Source organism: Ovis canadensis, chromosome 24 (assembly GCF_042477335.2).
Source record: "Ovis canadensis isolate MfBH-ARS-UI-01 breed Bighorn chromosome 24, ARS-UI_OviCan_v2, whole genome shotgun sequence".
Classification (NCBI taxonomy): Eukaryota; Metazoa; Chordata; class Mammalia; order Artiodactyla; family Bovidae; genus Ovis; species Ovis canadensis.
This window is the reverse complement of record NC_091268.1, coordinates 35,446,823-35,466,484: the sequence shown is the minus strand read 5'-3', so window position 1 is coordinate 35,466,484 and position 19,662 is coordinate 35,446,823. Positions and strand designations below refer to the sequence as shown.

The following is a 19,662-nucleotide window of genomic DNA, read 5'->3' as shown; positions in this document are numbered from 1 at the left end:
GCAGAACTGAAACATGCTGCACAGCAAACAAGCCTTCCCAGCAGTGCTGATGCAAGCTCGGCTTTGAGAACCACTGAGAGAACAAACGATCCGAGGGAATGACAGGCTTCATTAAAATTTTGCACATTATTCTAATGATTTCAAAGGATTATATAGTTGGCTTTACCCTTCCTGGCTCTCAGGGAGAAATTTCTCTTTTCATTTTGCAAATATTTTGCAAATATTTTGCAAATTGTTGCAAATATTTTCTAATTTTCCTTGTTATGGCTGCTTAGATACACCCAACATTTAAAAGTGGGACATTTAACTTCCAAATACATGGGTGTTTTTAAGTATCCTTGATATTAATTTTCTCATTTAAATGCTTTCTTCTCTGCAATCACCCTCTTTGTTTTTTCAGTCTTTTAACTTTATTGAGGTTTTCAATGGCTAAGTCAAAGAGCTCTCTCAGTAAATGTTACATTGCACATGAAAATATGTGGGTTATTTTCAAATATCTTCTAATATTGATCTCTAACACAATTCCACAGTGATAAGAGAACAGACCCTGTATGGCTTCAATGCCTTTAGACCAGGAAATGTTTGCACTTTGTTTTTATGTCCCTGGATATGTTCCAGTGTCTCCTGAGTTATGGTCTACGAGAACTTGAATAGAATCTATATCCTGCTGTTGTGTGAAAATTGTATAAATCTTAATTATGTTGAATTGGTTCATAATGCTTTTCAGGTCTACTATAAACTTTCTGCCTACTCATTCTATTAATTTTTGAGAGTTTGATATAGAAACTCCAATCTGAAATTATCTACTTAAAAAAATAATTGTAATATATAGTGGAGCTGTGTGTGACTTCGTTCTGTATTTTCCAAGTCTCCTTGGAAATGTATTATCATACTTTCATAATTTAAAAAAGAAAAAGAAAAAATATAAGAGTTTTTTTAAAATAATAAAAAATAAAAATATATGGAAGGGGAAAAAAAGAAAATGTTATTGCTTGGAAACATTTCATTCAGATCTGAAATGCACAGGCCATGTGCTCACCCTCTCAGACACTATACAGCTCGCTGCTTACACTCCAAGTCCAAACGCTGCTCCCCAGGCCTGCTTTCCCTTGCTTAGATACAGTGAAAATCAGGCACTGCTTCTGGTCTCCCCAAAGAGTTAAAGAGGCTACCCCTGGAAAGGGTAGGAAGGCAGATGAGGGTGTGAGGAGCACTCCCAGGAGCATAATTGTGAACATGCAAAAATGGTCTACTTGCCAGCTGAAATCTGAGGTTCACATCTGGGTATAGAATAGCCCATCTGCTGAGACTCTGGCTGCAGAGGCATGGGTGTGTGGAGCTTTTAAAAGAGAAATTAGAGAAAAGCTGGCTCAATACCTGGCCCCATATCATCACCTGCATCAGTAATCCTGGCATGAGTATCTTAAGACACCACAGTTAATCCACCCTGTGACCGGGGTAGGGAGAGAGAATGAGAAGCAGGGAAGGGCTTTGATGGTACCTGATACGGTGAAAGCAGAGAGAAGTTGTTCTCGAAATACTGGAAGTGAGCCAGAAAGGAGTCAGCGCTCATGGCGTCAATGTGGGGGCACGTCACACCTTTGAGCAGCTGCCCTGCACTAGAAAACGAGACAAGGGGCCCAGGAGAAAGGGGTGGCAGGGAAGAAGAAAGAAGGAGCAAGAGCAGGCAGATCTGATCCGACACCCACGGCAGGCGGGACTTCGACTCTCCCTCCTGGGGAATCAGGCTCCAGGAGAGGGAGACTGCAGTGGGCGCGTCAGTCCCAGGCTCACCTCAGGAGCTCCTCAGGTCTCCTGGTCGTTTCTGACAGAAGCTCAAACAGGAACAAGGCCTGAGGGAAGAGGATGATTGCCACGTTGATGGAACACTCATGGGCCATCGTCATGAGTCCTATGCTCCCATTTCACAGATGGGAAAATGGGAGCTTTGTTATTTACCTAGAATCACACAATTACAGGAATCCCCTGGTGGCTCAGAGTCTGCCTGTAATGCGGGAGGCCCGAGTTCCATCCCTGGTTCAGGAAGACCCCCTGGAGAAGGAAATGGCAACCCACTCCAGTAGTCTCGCCTGGAAAATCCCATGAATGGAGGAGCCTGGAGGGCTACAGTTCACAGCGTTCCAAAGAGTCAGACATGACTGAGCGACTTCATTTTCACTTTCACACAGTCGCTAAGCAGCCGGGTTGGGATTTGAGCTGGTGTCCAGTGATTGCAGAGCTCTCACACCCCAGGTGGTCCAGGAGGTGAACGAGGAGCAAAGTCAAGACAGTGAGGCGGGAGGTTTGCTTCCTGTGCTCAGAGAAGCCACTGCCCAGCTGAGGACCCCCTGCAGCCCCTATTTCATGCCCACCTGCTGGTTGCTGAACACAGCATTCCAGGAAGTAAAACTGACGATGACTAGACCAGTATGGGCTAGAAAGTTCCATAGATAAAGAATCTCCTGGGTCTTCCCTGGTGGTCCAGGGGTCAAGACTCCACGCTCCCAGTGCAGGGTGCCTGGGTTCAATCCCTGATCAGGGGACTAGATCCCACATGCTGCAGCTAAGATTTTGTGGCCCCTTCAACCTCTCTGAGCTCAGCAAGTCGCCTGTCTAAGCAGCTCACTCCCCACCCCCTGGAACCCCTGCCTCCTCCCCTGGCTTACTGTCTCCTTACCACTCATCAGCATCTATCATCTAACAGGGCACACATTTATTCCCTGGAGTACCAGCGGTTAGGATGCCACGCTCTCATTGCCAAAGACCCAGGTTCGATCCCTGGTTGGGGAACTTACATCCCACAAGCCCTACAGAGGGATCAAAAAAGAAAAAAAGGTAGCAGGGCATACATTTAACTACTGATCTTTTGTACTGTCTCCCTTATTAGGAAGGAAGCTCCCTTCACTTCCGTGTCCCCAGGACTACGAACAGCACCTGGCACCTGAGAGGGGAGAGAAGTGGCCAGGGGCTCCATAAACACTATGAATGAATGAATGAATGCAAGTCAGAGGAAGTTCAAGGGCCTCCACAGCACAACTCTTCCCAGGCGGCCCCAGTAGTAACTGCTCTCATGTACAGTGCAAGCCAGCAGAGTCTCATGAGAGATGAGCCCCATTTTGCAGATGAGAAAACTGAGGCCATGGGAGGAGAAGCAGTGACCCCAAAGTTAATCAACAGTAGCCCCGGAATTCACACTTGGGTTTCATCTATCTTAACACTATTCTGCCTCCTGAGTTTGTTGCTGTTGTTCAGACACCAAGTCATGCCTGACTCTTCCCAAGCCCATGGACTACAGCACACCAGGCTTCCCTGTCCTTTACCACCATCTCCCGGAGTATGCCCAAGTTCATGAGTCTACTCACACAGAAATAAGTTTACCAAGTACCAAGTTAACCTTAGAACAGACCTTTCCCATAAGGCAATCAGAAGTCCAGGCACCACCTCTGGGCATTGCAGTCATACCTGACTCCTCCGGATCTCCTTTGCCTTCAGGACTGTGGAGTTGAATCCAGGTTCCCTCCATAAATCAAAGAGAGACACTTCCTTAAAGAAAGCACCCTGTATTTCAACAATGCCAGAGACAGTATCTCCCACTTCCATCACCTGTCAAAAGTGAGAAGAAGCATAATAACAACTTTGCAGAGGATGGACTGAGTGTTGGGTGAGGGCCAGGCGGGTGCTTCATGGGCAATAAGTCCCACCAGATCTGCTCAGCAACCCAGTGAGGTGGGGACAGTCCTTATCCCCATTTTACAGGTAAGAAACCAAAGCTTAATGAGTAATTGGCTGAAATTTGATAACGTGAGACTCAAGCCCAACTCTGTCTTATTCCAAAACCCACACCCTTTAACCATAAGAGCTACAGCGATCTGCAAGGTATTGGTATTTTAGGCCCAACCCTTTGAGTTGCTTTCTTAGCAGACTGTGCAATTAGACATGGCAGGTCCAACGGGATATGATGCCCAGAAGACCCACTGCAAGTGAGGGCGAGAAATGTGGACATGGCTTTGGAACAGGAAAGGGGGGCCTTTCTGAAGCACTAGGGGAATACTCTTGCCTGGAAAATCCCATGGACAGAGGAGCCTGGTAGGCTGCCGTCTATGGGGTCGCACAGAGTCGGACACGACTGAAGCGACTTAGCAGCAGGGGAATTCAGGATTCATTTCCACATTTGAAAACCAAACCCCTAAAACATTACGACAGCAAGAAATCCAACTGAAGAAAAGTGTTCCGGATTCAGCTGGCTGGGGACAGCACCAGAGTCTAGGGAGAATCAGGTTCGACCCCAGAGGCACTTTCCAGAAAGGAAGGGAGGTGGGCATCAGAAGAAGGCATTCTCCAGGCTTAGAACAACCCCACCCAAAGACAGAGCCCCCTCACAAAGTCCCAAAACCACACGCCTGAGAGCCGCAGGGGCTGCGGACCAGACATCTTCCTCTCACCTTGCTCAGGACACCGTGCTGCTGGGCAGGTGACAAGTCAGACACGTGCAGGGAGGTGGCGCTTCTTAGGAGCTGCATGAGGTCCCTGCGGTCCATGGCGTGGAAGGCCTGCGTGCCCACCCCAGTCAGCAGCACGCCCATCTGACTGAGGTTGTAGAAGGACAGCACCTGGGGGCGCCGGCAAGGGAGGGTGAGGACCAGCCTCGGGGCTGCACCTCAAGGGCGTATACCAGGCCCCACTGCAGGCTGGGCATCCGGAGGGGCACTGGGGCACCACTGTGAGCAAGACACAAGCTGCCCTCCCAGACCCTCCTCCTTCCATCAGGAAAGAGACCTAAGTATCAAAACACAACACAGAGGTAACCATGCCGCTGGGGTAACCACTATGCCATCTGAGGCCACAGCAGAATTAATAAAGAGCAGTGGAGGAGGGCAAGGCAACCCACTGCAGTGTTCTTGCCTGGAGAAACCCCATGGACAGAGGAGCCTGGTGGGCTGCAGTCCACGGGGTCACAAAGAGCTGGACACGACTGAGCGGCTAAGCACCGCACAGTGACCCATATGCCACCGCTGACCAGGCAACGGGCTCTTCTGTGTGTAATCTGACCTAGCAGACGAGATTTAAAAATTGGGGGGATCCTATAAAAATCCAAATTAGAGTTTCTGCTTTATTAAAAAAAAAAAAACCCGAACATCAGGCAGTACCCACAGTGGCAACAATGGGCAAGAACCTTGGGGTGAGTCATGGCGCCTCTGTTTGCCCTGCACACCCCTCTCACGGGACCAGGAGAAGCCTGCTGTCCTCCGTATATCACCCATCAGGCAACTAACACAGCAAAGCCTCACACTCATCTATCTTCATGTGGAAGCTTTGAGGTGAAATAAAGAAGCATTTTAGGATGTGAGTCTGATATTTTATATATATATATATATATATATATGACTGTAGCTGGACACCCTAACAGAAATCATGACTGTTTCCCAACCCCTCCTTTGGTGTAAAGAGGCTAAATGTAATATAATCAGAAAAATTTACTGGTTTTTTTAAAAACCAGTTGAGTGGTTTCCTTGAGCTATTCCCTGTAGAATGAACAGCCTCTTACTGTCCTTAAGGAAGGCAAAGACTTTTGAGCACTTGGCTTCTTAGCAAAAGTCACCTCATTCCTCTGTAAGAAGAGTTGGATGCCAGGAAAGAGAAAAGCCACTTGGTCCAGGGCTGGGAGGAACAAGACTGTCTCCCGCAGTGCTCTAAAATCACATTCACAGAGTGGACTTAGGCGGCCCCCGTCAAAACAGAAGGTCCGCAAAGCCTTCAAACTAAAGTCACCAGAAGTCTTGAAGGGACAAGATGGATGGTCTACCCTTAGCTTTGAGTCAGAAAGAAGAATGAGTGGGCAGTGGTCACGGTGCCATGGTAGAGGCAGTCAGCATGGGAATGATGCAAGTGGGCTCTGAAGCCAGATGCTCTGGGTTCAATCCCAGCCCTGTCCCTTTCATGTGGCCTTGGCAATTCCCTCATACGCTCTGTGCCTCATATGAATGACCTGGAAAATGGAGGTTATAACATTACTGACCTTATAGGGCTGTTGGGAAGGTTAAATGATTAACTCAGTGATAGCTAACACTCACTGAGCTTGGACTCTAGGTCACGTGTTATCCAACCTCTTCCTGTGGACCAACTCACATAAACCTATGGAATAGGAGCTATTGTTATCCCCATCTTACAGAGGGAAACTGAGGCAAGGAGAAGTTGTCAGTTCCCCACTGTCACGCAGCAGACACTGTCACACATGGAAGACAAGGATTTGCACCCAGGTAGCCTTCCTTGGCACCATCTTCTTACCGATTGGCTGCCCCTGCTGAAGGTCTATAACCAGCCCTTCGGTCTTGGGCCATTAAAACAGAGTCCAATGCTCCAACTGACCTTCTGGTGGGCCAGGTATTTGGCAGACAAGATGATGACCTGGCTCCTGGTCCAGCCAGAGACCTGGTTGAGGGTTGAGATGGCGCCCTGCACAGCCTCGGGGGAGAGGGATTCCAGCTGACTGTGGGTCAAGCCCATGACCGCATCCGACAAAGAGCCCAGAGTTTCATTAAGGGTCTGGTTCTCCATGGCAATTTCCAGGAGCTCAGCTTTGAGCTAGAAAGGGAGCAAGCCAGGGTGAGAGTTGACAGCAAGGAGGACGGCGGCTCCTCCAGACTATACCCCAGCGTGCGCCTTCCCCTTCCCTGCTCATCAAAAAGAAGGGGGCTCGTGCTGAGACCAGACCACGAGTCACGCTGCTGAAAATGCCACCTCCTCTGGCCTCGACCTTCCTATGCTGCAAATTCACTCTATGCTTCATTTAAATATTAATTTGTTATTAAATCAACCTTAAAGCATGGCAGAAGGAAATTTTGTTCACTCATAACCACCATTCCTGTAGCATCTATTTCTTTTGTGACCTTGAACTCTACATCCTGTTTATATGGCTGCTTTTCTTTTATGAAATCTCCCGGGAAGCTTTACGATAATATATAAATGTGTAAAAATAATTCTCAACAGTAACAAGAAAGTAAAAGTCTCCTGAAAACTATACCTCAAAAAAATTACTGTGGTTAGTAACTGTTTATGTTTCAAAAATTTCTTATGCCTATATAAATAAACTATGGTATCTAGTCTTTATATAGATGTAACATGAACAGAAATGCAATTTCCTGCTCTATTTAAAATTTTTCATTTAAAATTACGTCTTACAAGTTTTCACGTTTTTGTGATTCCCTTATTTTTTATAACATGCCTGTCCAGTTATAGTCAAGTGTGTTTCCCAACTGTTTTCAGTAAAGAAGGCAATCGATTTATCTGTTGTAACGTGACCTCTATACAAAACCAAAACAACAACAGAACGGTTTGTATTTTAACACCTGAGTTTGCATGAACCATAATGGCACCCCACTCCAGTACTCTTGCCTGGAAAATCTCATGGATGGAGGAGCCTGGTAGGCTGCAGTCCATGGGGTCGCTAAGGGTAGGACACGACTGAGTGATTTAACTTTCACTTTTCACTTTCATGAATTGGAGAAGGAAATGGCAACCCACTCCAGTGTTCTTGCCTGGAGAATCCCAGGGACGGGGGAGCCTGGTGGACTGCCGTCTATGGGGTCACACAGAGTCGGACACGACTGAAGCGACTTAGATACATATAGAATCATGTCAGAGGCGTGTACGCAAGTATTCCAGATGGCCACTGGGGAGCAGCAGAGTAAAGTGAAAGAGACAGCTATCACAGCTGGTTTTCTCCAAAATCAGCAGCTCCCCTTCCTTAGAGATCAGCTTCCACATCTGCAAAATGCCTACAGCAGTGGCTCCCAAAGTGTGGGGCTTAACCAGTAGTTTCAGCATCACCTGGAGAGTTGTTAGAAATACAACATCTCAGGTTCCACCCCAGCTCTCTTGAATCAGATGAAGTGAAGTGACATCGCTCAGTTGTGTCCGACTCTTTGCAACTGCAGTTTACAAGGCTCCTCTGTCCATGGAATTTTCCAGGCAAGAGTACTGGAGTGGGTACTTTTGCCCATTTTCTTCTCCAGGGGATCTTCCCGACCCAGGGATCGAACCCAGGTCTCCCGCATTGCGGGCAGACGCTTTACCATCTGAGCCACCAGGGAAGCCCCTGAATCAGATGAGGGTATCTTATTAGGCTGTTTCCAACAAGCCCTCCCGCTGATTCTGATGCACCCTCCCAGTAAGAACTATTGACCCAAATGAGCCAAAGGATTCTCTCATATCTAATCACACCTAACTTTCTTCTTGGTCACAACTGTCCCTGTGGCCCTAAACTACACTTATTTTATTTTTGCTTGAGCTTGCTTGGGAAGGATTCTTTTCCTGAGGATTTGGTGATGTGTGAAACACTGCTGTGGAATAACTGATGAGGTGACCAAAATTTTCTTGAATATTGTTCTCATATTATCGTTCCCATTTGAAAAATGAGAAAAACAAAAAGAAGTGAGAGAGGCGCTTCCCTGGTGGCTTAGTGGTAAAGAATCCTCCTACCAATGCAGGAGACCAGGGTTCAATCCCTGGTCCGGGAAGATCCCACAAGCTGCAGAGCAACAAAGCCCATGTGTTACAACTACTGAGCCTGTGCTCTAGAGCCTGGGGACTGCAACTTCTGAGCCCACATGGCGCAGCTACTGAAGCCCACGGGCCTAGAACCCGTCCACCACAAGAGGAGAGCCACAGCTATGGGAAGCCTGCACATCACAACTAGAGAGAAAGCCCATTCAGCAATAAAGACCCAGCATGGCCATAAACAAATAAATAAAAATAAAATCTTAAAAAAAAAAGAAGAAGGGAGAGAAGCCGGGCAAAATTAAGACTTCAAGGGAAGAAGGGAGAGAAAGAGATGAAGTCGGGAGGGAAATGAGATAGTCCCCATGTGCTGATTTGCCCAAAACCTTGGTCTAGGAATTCAGTAACTCCCCTGGCTACATCGGAATCATCTGAGTAGCTTTGAAGACCTACCACACCCAGGCCACACCCCAGACCATAACCTGAGAATCTCTGAGGGCAGAGCCTGGGGAAGGGATATGTCACTAGTAGAACCAGATTTGAGTTCTTTTACTTCCTCTCTATTCCAAGCACAGTCACCAGCCAAGCAGCTTCAACATCGCCTGGAAGCTCGTTAGAAATGCAGAGTCTCAGGCCCCACCCAGACCTTAAATCTGCATTTAAGATCCCCAAATAACCTCACGCACATTTCAGTCTGAGGTGGCCACTTTGATTAAACTGATTCAAGCTCGTCCTACAGTTGGTTGTTGCTTCTCCCTACTTTAAGTTCATGCTGGGGTTTCTGCTGTGGCTGGACCTAGATCACGATTCACCCTTTCTTGCAAAGGGCAGACAAGACGGTTCTTCCCTTTTCTCTGGCTAGTGAAACTGAGGCCAAGGGTGCGGGGCCTCACAGCACTTCTGCACCTTCTGAACACCAGCCTGGAAGCCCCGCAGGCGGCTGCATTTGATCAGCTGGTGAAGGAGCACTTGGGCCACAGCAGCATCCAGCAGCTCCAGGTCATCGTAGAAACAAACCAGCAGCCCCAGCCTGTGAAAGAAGATAAAGGGATGCTGGTGGAGGGCAGAGAGGAGGGGGCCACAACCAAGACTCCACTCCAGTTAGAACCAAGAGGTCACAATCATAGCAGCTGCTAAGCACCAGGAACCGTGTTGAGCCCTTTAACCTGGATTATTTCATCACAACCCTGCAAGGTGAGTGCTCTCATTAGCCCCATTTCACAGAAGGGTAAACTGAGCCTCAGACAGATCAAGGCAAGTGGTACCAGGCCTTAAATCTAGATCCATCCAACTATGCTGTCTCTCCTCCTGGGGCATTAAGGGATACAAAGAAAGCATTCCTTATCCACACAGAGATAAGGGATTTGCCCACCCTGAGGGATTCTCTGAAGCAGAAGTTTATTTCCAGGATTTTTCCAGGATATTTATTTACAGCCAACACACCTAGATGATGATGCTTCAAAAGAAAATAAAAAGACAGGAGTCAGAACAATGTAGGAGCAGAGATGAGATCTGACCCCTGGTCTAGCTGGAAGCACTGCATCTATTGGTTAAGAACACACCTTCACCCCAACTGGAATTTGAAGCTCAGCTCTGTGAGACATTTGACTTCCAGCAAGTTACTTCTCTGCAAGCTACACACGGCTGTGCAGCGCACACTCTACCATAACCCTGCCTCTCTAAGCTTTTAATGGGGAGGTTTCCTTTGCCCATCATAGCTGCTGCTGCTGCTGCTAAGTCGCTTCAGTCGTGTCTGACTCTGTGCGACCCCATAGACGGCAGCCCACCAGGCTCCCCCGTCCCTGGGATTCTCCAGGCAAGAACACTGGAGTGGGTTGCCATGTCCTTCTCCAATGCATGAAAGTGAAAAGTCAAAGTGAAGTCGCTCAGTCGTGTCCGACTCTTAGAGACCCCATGGACTGCAGCCTTTCAGGCTCCTCCATCCATGGGATTTTCCAGGCAAGAGTACTGGAGTGGGGTGCCATTGCCTTCTCCGCCCATCATAGCACGTCATAATAAATATGATGAATGAAAGAATAAGGAGTACTGTGGGGGTTAAATGAGAAGATGCATACCAAGTGATTAGCATACTTCCTGGTAGATGCTAAGCACTTATTCTGAAATGGATGCTCTTAGCATTAGTATGAAATCTACTTGACTTAGCGTGGTTGGACCACCTAGTTGGCCATGATCAAATAGTGACACTCTCAGACAGGTCCCCAGGAAAGCAACCAGCTCAGGGAAAGGATTTTAAAGTGTGTCTAAGGAGAAAAAAATACTCAGAGGAAGTGAAGACTGAATATTAATAACCATGTTAAGAATAACTAATATTTACTGAGCACTTTCTATGTGCAAATGTGCTTAATCCTTACAAGGGTCTTAATGAAATAGGCAGTTTATTAGCTCCCATTTCACAGATGGGGAAGTAGATTCACAGGGAGGTGCAGATCACCCAACTTGTAAGTGGCAGAGCCAGGATCAAACCCAGGACTTCTGCCTCCAGGCCCCATGTTCTTAATCACTACACTATTTTTTGTGTTACTAAGATTGAAGGTGGTAGGAGAAAGAGGACAACAGAGGATGAGAAGGTTGGATGGCATCACCGACTCGATGGACGTGAGTTTGAGTAAACTCCGGGAGGCCTGGCCTGCTGCAGTCCATGGGGTTGCAAGAGTCAGACACGACTGAGCAACTAAACTGAACTGACTAGAAAAAATAGGGCCCATGCTACTGAGTGAAAATTACTAAGGACAGAGGAAGAGGGTGTAAGGGTTCTATATGAGAATATTCTCTGCAGGTGACTTTGGAAAATGTAAGGTCATGTGATGCTGTCAGAGGAAGATCTGTGACAGTAAGACCCTGGGAGATGGAGAGAAGATGGGTGAACGGTGCCCACCACCCCTCCTCACTGCACAATTACCCCCAACATTCAAACCCGTTCTGCGGTCACCAAGTACACAGCTCCTGGCCCTTCCCTGCTGGAAATGGTTCCAGTTCCTGGGGATCAAGTTACAATCACTAAATTCTAGAGCTGACCTCACGCCAGGGCTCCCTGCTTGAGGGTCTAGGATACAACAGGTTCACAAATATGAGGCCCGTGAGCTATTTCCAATACTCAACCTAACCAATTGTAAATGACACATTTACAACTTGGAATGGAGGGAATACCAAGAATGTAAAAAGCTCCACTTCTGTGCTTAGAGCTGGAATCTTAGCACTTGATAGGTAAGGCTGTATAAAATGTTAGCACCTAGAAGATGCTTTAAACGCATTTTGTTTTCTTCTCCCCTTCATAACCTCTTTAAAGGGATCTCTTTGGGGAAACACCTCCCTCACATGCACAGCGACGTGGGACAATTCAAAGAGATGGATCAACCACCTCCCTCCCCTCCCCAGCTCTTTTGCTGCTCAGAGGAAGCTGATGCTTAGGTAGGAAACAGCTCTGGGGGCCCAGTGCCCACACTCCTTGCCTGTGGATGGTAGAGGTATTCCTCATGTCAAAGTTGGAGGAGCTGATCCTTTCCAGAAACGCCTGGGCCAGTTCAGGCGTGATGTCATAAACCGTGTCCAGCTGCTTGGTGGCGTTGTCATAGCTGATAAACAGCCCAATCTGGTGGAGGAGGCCAGGAAGATCAGTGGGGGGCTGCAGGAGCCCTGTGAAGCCCCGCCCCGGTGGCCTGTGCTGCGCCCCGCCCCCAGACCCCTGGAGATGCCCATTCCTCATTTTCATTGATTTCTTTTTTTTCTGTAATAGTTTATTACAAGATATTGAATATAGTTCCTTATGCTATACAGTAGGACCTTGTGGTTTATCTTTTTTATATAGACAGGCATGGATCTGCTAATCCCAAACTCCTAACTGATCGGTCCCTCATCCCATTTCCTCTTTGGTAACTAAGTGACATTGATTTCCTAAGGGTCTGTAACCGATGCTTCAGTTTCTTCTACAATCCGCCTGTTATTTAGGAAAGTTTTTCTTTTTTAATATATGAGCAGCTGAACTTTTTTCAAGCTAATATTTGCATATTTATTTCTAGATTTGTTTTATTAAGGTCAGAGAATGTGGTCCACAAACTGTTTGCTTTGGGGAATCAGAATTTTTAAAATAGATAAATTGGTTTGTAAATGACCCACAGGTGATTAAAAAAAAGAATGTGTGTTCTCTCTGTAAGATATAAAGTTGGATATATGTATACAATATATATATAAATACATGTTTACATAATATTTAACACACACTTATTATGTAAATATATACATAATGCATTCAACTTTATTAAATATACTCTTCAGGTTCTTTCTATTATTGTTCACTTTTTGCCTGTGTGTCCAAGAGTGTCGCACTGAGGTCTCCTATATTTTGAGGCCCTGTTATTCTTCGCTTAAAGATTTCATAAAGCTGTCTCTCCCTCATGGATTGTGCTTTACGTCCATAAGAAATTCCCTCTGAGTGTTGGTACCCTGTGGCTTCACCTCCCTTCTCTACATGTTTAGAAGATGAAGAAATGTTGTGAACAGCCCCTGGATCTCAAGAAATCCCTGCTAGGGGCCCAGTTTTCTGAGAATTTAACCTCTTTCAACTTTCTGAAGTTCACTCAACTTTAAAAAAGTAAAATGGAGGTCTAATCCATTTTAAACTGAGGGTTATGAAACTGAGAGACATCTGAAATATTCCCAGCCTGTCAGGTAAAAAGAGGAACCTAGGGACTCCCCTCGTGGTCCAGTGGCTAAGACTCCATGATCCCAGTGCAGGGGGCTCAGGTTCTAAACCTGGTCGGGGAACTAGACCCACGTGCCACAACTAAGGATCCTACATACTGCAACCAAGACCCGGCACAGCCAAATAAGGAAATATTTGTTTTAAAGAAAGAGGAACCTACTTCTGCCTCTGATTTCATAATAACCAGACGTGGTTGGGTCAGTCAGTCCTTGAACGGGCCAGTCATTTGATGCAAACACTTCTTTCACTGGCCAGGAGAAAGTTAGGGCACACAGGGTACAAACTGGTGGCAAGCCCCAAACTCTTTATGAAAGCCTCCCTGTTGGCAGCGTTCCTTGGAGGCTGAGTTCTAGCATCATGCCTCCCAAGGGATTTTAGTATCATCAGAACAACATTAGGAAAAGGAGAGTAATTCCTGAGCAGTGAATTGAGCACCATGAATATGTACACTTCTCCACTGTAAACTTTAAAGTCCAATCATCGCTCATGCTGAAGAAGCTATCAATAGAAGTTGCCATAAATAGAAGTAGCAATCGATCCATGTTGCTTTTGACTTGGGTTTGTGCTTCCAGTGACTGTAAACTCTATAGCTACGATCCTTGGCATTTCTTGACTTCAAAAATACCCTTAAACGACCTTTGGTTCATAGTCAACCTTCTCTTTAGATCCTATTGTTGACATCAGAACTGTCTTAGTTGTCCACAATTCTTTTTGTTTTCGTGGCTCTTCTACACTAGAACACAACCCAGCAACTGACTGCTTGAGGCCTTATTCAAGGAGTTTTCTTTAGATGCTCAAGTTATATTGAGCTAAGGTGAGTGGCTGGCTGAACATGAGAGGTTTAGAACACACCTTGTGTACATGCTAAGTCGACTCAGTCGTGTCTGACTCTTTGTGATTTAATGGACTGGAGCCCGCCAGGCTCCTCTGTCCGCGGGATTCTCCAGGCAAGAATACTGGAGTGGGTTGTAGTTACCTCCCCTCCAGGGGATCTTCCCAACCCAGGGATCGAACCCGCGTCTCTTAGGTCTCCTGCATTGGTAGGCAAGTTCTTTACCACTAGCGCCACCTGGGAAGTCCAGAACACACCTTACTTCAGATGTATTGGTGATGGAGACATGTAAACGTATTTTTCAAACTTACTTCTATGGGACTAATTCTCATAATTTCTTCAAAGGGTAAGTGAACCATATATCTGCCCAAAATCCATAAGTTTTCTGCACTGACCCATGAAACAGAGTCATCTGCAAAAAAGACAAAACGTGGGTTAAAAAGTAAATAAATAAAAGCCTATGCACTGGTAAATGACTGTCAGAAATATCTTTGATATCAGGACCTCTTTTTGCATCCATGAATTCATTCAGCAGCCATTTTTTGAGAGCCCTCTGCTTACGAGATGCTACACTATACATAGGCAATGATGGATTGCCAATAGTTACTCATAGTTCGGCTCCTTGGACCAGCAGCCTCAGCATCACTTGGGAACTAGTTAGAAATGCAGATTATTTTTTAATACTAAGACCACAAAATATAGTTTCATTTTTAGTTTAGTTACTAACTTGAAATAGATTTGATTCTTTTATTACTGCCAGTAACAATCCTTATCTTCCTTATTGATTATCACTGCATACATGAGCCAACCCAAACCATTTGCCCTTTCTTGTATGCACCCCTAATGGTCTCCAAATCTTTCCTCTCTTGGGACTTTCCCAACAGCTAGACTGCCTTTCCCCTAACCCTTCTGCTTCAAACTGCTAAGTCACTTCAGTCGTGTCCGACTCTGTGCGACCCCATAGACGGCAGCCTACCAGGCTCCCTCGTCCTTGGGATTTTCCAGGCAAGAGTACTGGAGTGGGGTGCCGTTGCCTTCTCCAAACCCAACCTTAAAAACTGAGCTCAAATATTTCCTCTTCCTTGAAGCCCTCTCTCATCTCCTTAGCCAGCAGTATAATTTCTCTCTTCTCTGAATTCCCAGAGAACTTGATCATCTGTTCAGACATTTGAAATTCCCCATCAGCGAATGTCAGTGGGACTTTAGGAACAATCATGGCCAGGATCCAAATTCAAATTTCAGTGAACTGGGACTTCTGTGGTAGTCCAGTGGTTAAGAATCCACTTTTCAATGCCAAGGGCAAGGGTTCAATCGCTGGTTGGAGAACTAAGGCCCCACAGGCTGTGAAAAAGTAAAAGTGAAAGTGTTAAGTCATTTAGTCTTGTCTGACTCTTTGTGACCCCATGGACTATAGCCCACCAGGCTCCTCTGTCCCCGGAATTCTCCAGGCAAGAATACTGGAGTAGGTAGCCATTCCCTTCTCCAAGAGATCTTCCCAACTGTGGGGTGGGGCCAAAAAAAAAATTTTTTTTTTTACGTTTCAGTGAACTAGGATTGGCTGCCATTGCCCCTAATCCTCCACCTCCAGTAAAAGATTTACAAAGTACAACATTGCTTTGGCAGCATTTGAGGGAAATGAAAAAAGCAGGGAGCATTTTTAGGGTGCCGTGAATCAGTCACCAAAAGCTATTGCAAGAAGCCTTGGCCAACGGCTGATGCCCAAAGGAGATGGTGGGGTCAGCTGATCTGTGGACCACATCACAAGAACAAGAGGGTGCCTCCCCAACCCAGGAATCACAGCTGTTGCTGTGAGCACAGGTAAACAGCCTCTAGATGGGAACTCTGAACACCTGACTTGGTTATTAGAAGAAAGGGTGGCCCCAAAGGCTAGATAATTCTGTGGGGGAGCCATTAAATTCACCGAGAACTAAGCTGAGATGTCCATTTTTAACTAATTATTAAGCATGAACCATATTTCTGAAGATCAATGATCCCCAAATTCAGGATATTTTTGACACCCAAAGTATTTCAAGTTACCTCAAGGAACTTCATGAAAAAAAAAATTTTTAAGTCCAAATAGAATTCATTTTAATTCACTTTAGTTTAATAATGAAATATACCACATGGGGATTTTAGGAGAGTCTGTCTCTAATTACATTCTGGCAACAAGGACTTAAGGGAAGTCGACAGTCTAGAACTGTGGTGCTGGAGAAGACTCTCGAAAGTCCCACTGGACAACAAGGAGATCAAACCAGTCAATCCTAAAAGAAATCAACCCTGAATATTCATTGAAAGGACTGATACTGAAGCTGAAACTCCAATACCACCTGGTGTGAAGAGCTGATTCACTGGAAAAGACCCTGATGCTGGGACAGATTGAGGGCAGGAGGAGAAGGGGATGACAAAGGATAAGGTCATCGGATGGCATCACCAACTCGATGGACATGAATCTGAGCAAACTCCAGGAGACAGTGAAGGACAGGGAAGCCTGGCATGCTGCAGACCATGGGGTTGCAAAGAGTTGAACACGACCTAGCCACCGAACAACAAGAATCTAGTGGGCGAGTTGAGTGAATTTCCCAGGTTACATAGTGTGAGATTCAGTTTCCCAGAGGTCACAATTATGCACCAGGCAGAGGGAATTCTGCTGCACATGGAAGACATTTATTATTCCACTCTTTAATGTTTCTTTATACACAAATCTCAGAGCTGAATTCCAGGAAAAGGACTGGCTGGCACTCCCTCCACTTCCACCCACTGGCTTTCTCTGTCTCCCCCACACACATAGGCTCACTTCCACCTCAGGGCCTTTTATCTGCTGCTTCCCCTGCCTGTTATACTTTTCCTCCAGAGCCTCACACGTCTGATTCCATTTCTCATTTTGGTTTCAAACCAAATGTCGCCTGCTCAGCGAGCTCTTCTCTGACTCCTTAATCTGGGGGTCAGAAACTACAGCCTGTGGGCCAAACCCACCCAGCATCTCTTTTTGCACAGACTTCAGCTTGGTTTTTGCATTGTTTAATGGTTAAGGGAAAATCAAAAGAAGAATATTTTGTGACACTTGAAAATTACATGAAATTCACATGTCAGTGTCTGTAAATAAGGCTTTCTTGGGCTACAGCTACACCTACTTATTTGCTGTCTACGGCTGCTTTTCTGTTACATTCACAAAGCCTAAAACATTTACTCTAGCCCTTTACAGAAAACCATGGCCAAGCCCTGTTCTAGTCTAAAGCAGTAACCCTCTCCATGGTATTTACCAATTTTATTTTCTGCAGAGCCGTACTCACATCTATATCCTCCCTCTCTCCCTCTCTTCTTTTTATTTACTTGCCTAAAAGTTTTCTCCACCTTCTCACCCACAATAAAACTATAGCTCCATAAAGCAAAGACTTGTCTTCTGTTCCTCTGTATCTCCAGTGGCTGACACATAGTAGGCTTTTTTTTAATAAATGAGATTTTTTAAAAAAGTTTTGGCCACACCCTATGGCATGTGCAATCTTAGTTACCCGACCAAGAAATGAACCTGCGCCTCCTACACTGGATGTTGGAGTCCCAAACACCAGACCACCAGGTAAGTCCAGTGGGCTCTTTTTAGGTGTTGAGTTTGTTCTGTTTACATTACTAACATTAAAGATTCAACAAGTTGACATTACCTGTGAAACTGTTTGCATCACTAATCTGCATCGCTATTCTTTTCTTTTTTTTTCAATTGTAGTAAAATAAACATAACATAAAATTTACCATCTTAATCACTTTTAAGTACACAGTTCAGTGGCATTAAGTACCTTCACTTTGCTGGGCAACCAGCACCACCATCCCTTTCCAGAACTTTTTCATCTTGCAAAACTGAAACTCTGTACCCATTAAACAGCAACTCTGGGAATTCCCTGGTGGTCCAGTGGCTATGACTCAGCCCTTTGACAGCCATGGGCCTGGGGTTCAATCCCTGGTCAGGTGACTAAGATCCCACAAGCCACTCGACACAGCCAATAAACAAAATGAAATAAATAAATAGTAACTCTCCATACTCTCCATTCCTTCCTCTCCCAACCCCTGGCAACCACCACTCTACTTTCCATCTCTATGAATTTGACTATTCTAGGAAATAGTAGGTTTTTAATAAACATCTATCAGTACACCCATGGCTGATTTATGTCAATGTATGGCAAAAAACCACTACAGTATTGTAAAGTAATTAGCCTCCAATTAAAATTAATTAATTAATTTACAAAAAAATAAACATCGGTCAAATAAATCCTGGCCTATTTCTGCTTTGGTTGCCAGGAAGCTTAGTGCTGAATTTCTGGGCTTTACTGTCGAGATTTTCTTTAAAAGAACTATATTGTCCCATTTTGACATAGATTTTTAACACAGATTTTGAACTTGTAAACTTGTTATTATTTCCTAAGAAACTAGGACACACCTTTGATTCTAAGATACAAATGATTGTTACTTCAGGGACTTCAACATGTGAAAAATGCATTGATGAAATGGGGTATGTGTGTTTTCCCACAAGCCACATCACGTCCTTTTTGGAAGCTGAGAAAGGTAAAAGTCTTAAGTGACAATGAAATCAAATCCCTATTTATAGAGATGAAGCACCACCATGTTTAAGGATGGACTCCGCCTAAAAAGTGTTCCCACCTCAAGGCCTGGGCTCACCAGTCACATTGGAGGATGTCTTCAGAATCCCAGTCATCCAGCAGTAGACAGCCCTCTGGGCATGGGCCGAGGTCTGGTCATAGAGATCTTTGAATAACGCAGACCTAAACGATGAAAATGTGGGTATCAGTTAAGAAACAAACAGATGCAGGCCTGCAGGCAGGGTCCAAACAGCAAATGCACCCAAAGCCGTCACTGGTTAAGCCGTCATTAAGCCTTTCCCATCCCCTTGCTATGTGTAGCTATTTCCCCATTTTTCCTCTTTCCATCACATTTAAATATCTGCCAAAGACTGATCTCCATTTCCCAACCACCTGGTCATTTTTTTTTAATAACAGTTTCATTAAGCTGTAACTTGTGTACCATACAATTTGTCCATTTAAAGTACACAACTCAATGATTTTCAGTATATTCATGGACATTTCCAACCATCACTCAAGCCATTTTAGAACCCATTTAGTGCCTCAGAAAGGAACCCTGTACTCTTATCTATCACCCCTGAACCTCTAGTCACCCCATCTCTTAGAAACCACTAATGTACTTTCTGTCTCTATAGATTTTTCTGTTCTGAATATTCCAGATAAATGCAGTCATACAATATGTCACATTTGTATCTGGCCTCTTTCACATGGCATGATGTTTTCAAGGTTCATGCATGTTGGGACATGCATCAGTACTTTCTTTTATGGTCAAATTCTATTCTGTTGTACAAATATACCAATTTTCTTTATCTGCTCATCAGTTGGGCTATTTCCACCTTTTGCCTATTATGAATAACGCTGCTATAATTATTCACGTACAAGTGTTTGTGTAGCATGCTTCATTTCCCTTGGATGTAGACCTAGAAGTGGAATTTCTGGGTTAAATGACAATTCTATACTTGGTCTTTTGAGGAACTGCCAGACTACTTTCCAAAGTAGCTACACCATTTTACTTTCTCACCAACAGT

The 19,662-nt window shown here is 45.2% G+C and overlaps 1 protein-coding gene across 1 annotated transcript in view; it reads right to left on the bottom strand.

Moving 5' to 3' along the window:
- The window catches only part of OTOA (otoancorin), an 85,413-nt gene that overhangs the window by 40,042 nt on the left and 25,709 nt on the right, over positions 1-19,662 (bottom strand). The window contains exons 9-17 of the mRNA XM_069570345.1: positions 18,714-18,817; positions 14,360-14,460; positions 11,967-12,106; positions 9,403-9,526; positions 6,367-6,582; positions 4,443-4,610; positions 3,463-3,603; positions 1,795-1,853; positions 1,502-1,619 (exon numbers count right to left, since the gene is read on the bottom strand). Coding sequence (XP_069426446.1) covers positions 1,502-1,619; positions 1,795-1,853; positions 3,463-3,603; positions 4,443-4,610; positions 6,367-6,582; positions 9,403-9,526; positions 11,967-12,106; positions 14,360-14,460; positions 18,714-18,817 — 1,171 coding nt within the window. The remainder of the gene's footprint in view (positions 1-1,501; positions 1,620-1,794; positions 1,854-3,462; positions 3,604-4,442; positions 4,611-6,366; positions 6,583-9,402; positions 9,527-11,966; positions 12,107-14,359; positions 14,461-18,713; positions 18,818-19,662) is intronic.